Source organism: Manduca sexta, chromosome 3 (assembly GCF_014839805.1).
Source record: "Manduca sexta isolate Smith_Timp_Sample1 chromosome 3, JHU_Msex_v1.0, whole genome shotgun sequence".
Taxonomy (NCBI): Eukaryota; Metazoa; Arthropoda; class Insecta; order Lepidoptera; family Sphingidae; genus Manduca; species Manduca sexta.
This window is the reverse complement of record NC_051117.1, coordinates 7,786,068-7,791,503: the sequence shown is the minus strand read 5'-3', so window position 1 is coordinate 7,791,503 and position 5,436 is coordinate 7,786,068. Positions and strand designations below refer to the sequence as shown.

General features: G+C 36.2%; 1 protein-coding gene across 1 annotated transcript; it reads right to left on the bottom strand.

The window, feature by feature from the left end:
* Positions 1–639: 639 nt before the first annotated feature.
* LOC115450073 lies at positions 640–2,740 on the bottom strand. The gene is made up of 2 exons (XM_037438561.1): positions 2,599–2,740; positions 640–1,946 (listed from the first exon to the last, which is right to left on the bottom strand). The coding sequence occupies exons 1-2, from the start codon at positions 2,738–2,740 to the stop codon at positions 640–642; spliced, it is 1,449 nt and encodes a 482-aa protein (XP_037294458.1).
* Positions 2,741–5,436: the final 2,696 nt, after the last annotated feature.

Below are 5,436 nucleotides of genomic sequence, written 5' to 3'. Positions count from 1 at the left end.
TCGCGGTAGGCTTGACTCAAAACACAAACCTTTTCGATGTATATATTTTACTACTGGGCAAAAGTAAATTGCAGTTTACCATGTTCATGACGTTTATAAAAGAATTGAGATAAGATGTCATAGTACTCGTGTATAGATTTAGTGCTTAGTGTCTGGAATTATGAATTAATATCTATAATTAAAAGACATAAGATTATAATTAACCTAACCTAACAAACTTAAAAGAGAAAATCAGATAAAAATTATAAAAATCTTTAATAAATTAATATAAAACTAACTACATCACAAACCTATTTAGACTAATAATAAAAATAAAAAACATTTTCAATAATCATTTTCTAAAATTATTATAAATGCAAGTTTTAACGGATATAGGTATTCAAAACTTCATAAAATTAAATTCATAAAAACTATTTTTAAATATATAAAATTCGTAAACTAAACGAATAATTGAATACATTAGAACCTGCTTCTGTAATTCGTTTACATCTAAAGATATATTTTAAAAAAATTGTATGTTTAAAATAGTTTGATAGTCTCACTTTTCAATCAGTCAGGTTGTACCTAACAATTGGGTTTAAATAGTCCTTATCCTGATCCTTATTCGCTTGACTGATGACTTCTTTTCGTATCACAGATCTATTTGCCGCTTCTAGACTGCGGTCTCTTCTTCGACACCGCTGAAAGCCTTCTACTGGCCAGCAGGCCCATTTCCAACACTTCGTCCAGCTGTTTTAATTCCCTGCAAGTGTGTGGCAAACAATTACCTTCAATGCACACGTTTACAATTCCCCTGGGCTTTCTGTTCAGGCATTTCTGGTATAACAGGACGCTTAATAACTTTCTCAGAGTAAAATAGCTGAGGTTATTATACGCCAAATTTATGTAGCTCAGTGTGTTGTTCCCAAAGGAGTATGCGACGCCTTCTTTCGAATTTATCTCTGTTGCACAGAACGGGTCTGTGAATTCGCCAATCGCTGCCTCCGCCATATTGGTTGCTTTTTCATAAAAAATAGCTTCAACATTACCTAAACTTTTCGAGTCTGGTATGGATTTAAGCGAACCTTCCCTATCCATTTTTCCTTTCTTCCCTGAAGCCGACGATGTCGGTCTGGGCACCTTTTTCTTCAGGGGTTTCCTGTCAATATCACCCGCTTTCAGTTCCTTCATCATTTTAGTTATAAGGTTATTTTTCTCCTTCAAATAAGTCACGTGTCTTGTTCTAGTTTGGATAACTTCTTCGTATGTCATAGGGAACTCAGTCAGGCTATTAAGGATGAAGGTAGCTCCATCATCAGATATGGAGTTGCTAGCCAAGTTAAGGTAACACAACTGTCTGTTAGACCTAAGCGCTTCTCCTATGTACTTAGCGCCCAAATCCGTGATCTTGTTCGAAGATAAATTTAACAGGCTCAAAGTTTTTGATGCTGGTGACGGATGACGCAGTCTTGAAGCTATATTATCTACCACTATGTCATCAATTTTACATCGCGATAATGATAGATGACGCAAACAGCTTTGGTTATCAAGCAAGATGTGGTAATTGGCCTGTTGTAAAAACGTATTGTCCAAACAAATGTCAGTGATATGCGAATTGGGTAAGAATTTGAACATTTCGTAAATGATGGAAGCAGTTAAACCTCTATTGATGGTGAAAGTTGTTAAATTTGTCTGGAACTGAATAATCATGCCGATCAGTTTGACGATAACTTGAGGTACATGATAGTTGTTGTCAAACTTTATTTGCGTAAGGTTGTCTGCACTGTCGTATATTGTGATTATCCTAACGATCTTCTCTGAGACCACCCAGCCCGCGAGGGTATTGGCACTTTTGTCCTCTTTGTTCAGTACTGATGTCACATCAGCTTTTGATGGAGTTATTTTGTGACGACTTATTTTGCTCTTCGCTTTCGATCTGTCTGTGTATGCCATGCTTACGTATTCATCTGAAATTTAATAAGACTTCAAATCTATTCCAATTTGCAGAAACGGTACATTGGTTTCGTCTTGTATATGGTTAGGGTTTAACTTAAATAAATAATGAATCAATACTCCTGCATAAAGGAAACATTTGAAACTGAAGGGTATGACTGCCCATGAACTATAATAAACCCTCATACCTTATGACTACAAAGTATTGAATCACACATAATGCTATACAAAGGTTCCGGGGCTGATCTAAAACTAGTCACGACTCACGTTCAAAGGAAAAAGTTAGAAATAGGACTGAAGATAAATGACAATAAGATTTGAAGAGTCGTTGCTGTATTTGTAATAATATCTGAAACAGTATAATTAACTGAATAAATTATTAAATTTGGAATTAAAATCATTGAAATAGCTTTCATTTTTGTCATTTTTATTACAGACCCATTATTTGAGCGTTTATCAGTATAATCCTAAGACTTATGTAATATAAAATTGTAACTTTACTATAAGTAGTAGAATATTGATTGAAGGAATATATTGCGTCGACCCCATATAGGAGTGGGATAAGAGCAAGGGGGTATAAGAAGATAAGTAAGAGACCCCTGTCATATTCAGCTTTGTTAAGGTCTGCACCAGATTTCCACAACCAGCAAAGTATGGTAAACTTACTCTGAACTACCCTGACGATATCGAGGGTAGCGTGGACCTGCAGCTGCGTGCAGGCCCAGGGTAGGAAGGCGTCGAAGTCATCAGCCGCTGGACGCGCCGGTTCCTCCTCTTTAAATGATGGCTTATTTAATTCTTTATCCATTTGAATATACTTATAAAAATCTGTGTAAATTATATAAAACTGCTAGATGTCATTCAAACATATATTTAGATAATAAACGAAGAAAATAATATGTCAAAGAGCAGATAAGCAAACTCGAATTTCCATATATTTTATAATTCTTTTTGAAACTCGAATAGTGGCTAAAAAAAGTTTTCATGGTTATTTATAATTTAGTGTTATAAATAAGGTTAAGGTGTGTAGGCATCTTATGCGGGCGTCAGACTCCCCAAACTGCTCTGACTGTGGAGTAAGAGATGACGTACTTCATGTTTTGTCCGAGTGGGCCTCATACTTTGAGCTTTAATGTGGGCAGCATAAATAGCTTTTTGTCGGTTCCTGTATCAGAAGAGTCTAAGGCTTTATTAAAAAAATATTTTGATTTCATCAAAATTTAGTAGGCACGGTTAAAAGTGGACGTACGGAGCGATATAATCGTGAAATAACGACCAAGCTCCTTAAATAAAGATTAAAAAAAACATAAGGTCTGGGGCTCTATTCCGTCTACGGGTATATCCATCTTTTTGCAAGTATCCAAAAAACATTTTTTTTAAAGGCAGCTGTTCATTGTTTCATTATCAACATGAAGTTTGCTATCTTACTTATTCAATTCTTCGTTTAAATTCCGCATTTCTGTGGATATGGTATACCTGGGCTCATGCCCTCATAATCTCAAGAGACTTGGTCCGGAAGCAATTGACGATAACCACTTAGTATTTGGTCAAGTTTGAACTTTGTTTTAATGACCTCGTATTCTGGTCGATTTGACTACAACATATTTCGTAACAGAGGTATGGATGGGGTATACAGATGTCCATTGACGTGATCTGAGTAACATTCACTGTATGCAATTGCACTGTACTGCAATCCGGTATTGGTTACCATTTCACTTATACTCTAAAGCGCTTTAGCACTGCATGTTTTAACAGTTTGGTTAGACGACGATTGATGTTTTAGCACTGCAGCGAACTTCAGTAAATCCAGATTTTGAACAAATCCTAATATTATAAATGCCTAAGTTTGTGAGCATGGATGTATATATGTTTGTTTCTCTTTCACGAAAAAACTACTGAACGGATTTGGATGAATCTTTACAGTAATATTGGTTATACATCAGAATAACACATAGGCTACAATTTATAATGATTTTGTGTAATTGGGTAATAATATAACGATACATATCAAGTAAGTCGGAAAAAAGTTGCTATCTTTGCATACGCTGCCTAAACCGTTGGAGTTAGACAGAGATGATGTACCGTAGGATTGTTTGTATTAAATAGTTCTAAATAAAAGTCCGCAACAGCATATATCTACCTTTTATGTGGAAGCCACTATGACCAAAATAGTGAGCCATAAATATAATTAAATCGGATACTTTTTTTACAATGCACAAGCTGGACTTTTATCCCGGAAAACCCCTTCACGTGAGCGAAGCCGCGAGCAAAAGCTAGTATTTTATATGGACGTTCGTGTCTATAGAATATACGTCAATGTGCTGTACTTTATAATTTATTAACTTTGCACGTGATTCAATCTAAATAAAATAATTATTTTCTTTATTCTTCTAGAAGGTCCTAGAATGTCTTCTTAGAACTCGACTCGACCGAGTTTTTATGTACAAATGTTAAATTGCTTCTCTACCATCTTGGAGATCCATTCAAAAACTATCTCAAGTACATAGCGACGTCGAAATTATATGTAATGTATGTAAATAAGCGGTTGGCGTAGTAGCGGGTTATCACGCGCTCTTGCCCCCCCCCCTCTCCCTCCGCGGCCCTCCCTCCGCCCCCCCGAGAGGCCTCCTCGCGAAAACTACCGTCGATATTATAATTTCGTGTGCTCGGGCTAAGAATGTATGGGAGACAGACTATTTACATTTTTAAAAAAGAGAATAGAACGATAATGCAGATCTTTAGTATATATGTATGAAGTTCGAATTGTAATCGTAAAGAAATGTCGTTCCACTATTAACCTCGAAAATGGGCTGTGGTTTTGATGTTTAAAGAAGGAAAGAGAATGAAGACTTTTAAGACCTAAGTAGGTAGAGGCAAGCAATATTTTTGCTATGGTAACCTAACATTAATAAAAACCTGTGAGGCTTAGTATAATTTCCTCAAAAGATTGAATGTTAGCCTGCAAGGTATTGAAGAGTAAAAAATTGCTATGCATTTATTTTGATTGCATCTAATTATCATCCTGGTGGGAAAGTTGACTTAAGCACTATTAAATCTTAAAATAGACTTTAACACGGTCCATATTGTGGCGACTGGCGCCAAATCAAGATAATATACATATGTAAAATATAAAACACTAGGTATTGCGTGAGATTTTTCCCAGATTAAAGTTTACGTATGTACTTATACTTTTTCAATGTACGAGTATTTGTTAATACCATTCAAATACATGTATTTTTCACTAAAATTCGAATTTAGAACATAAAATTGAACCAAAAAGCCATTTCCACAGAGTTCTCACACACGCTCGCGCTAAGAACTGTTCAAGGAGGCGCGCCGCCATCTTGAATCTCATCTATGCTTTACCGTGCCACTTATGTGCCGTCGAATAATGTATTAAAATGTACAGGCACCCCGTCCCACCCCCGCACCTCGCCCCCGCGCTCCTCCGCAACCCTCGCGGCCTTACCTTTCTAATACACAAGGAGAATAAATTAGTTTCCC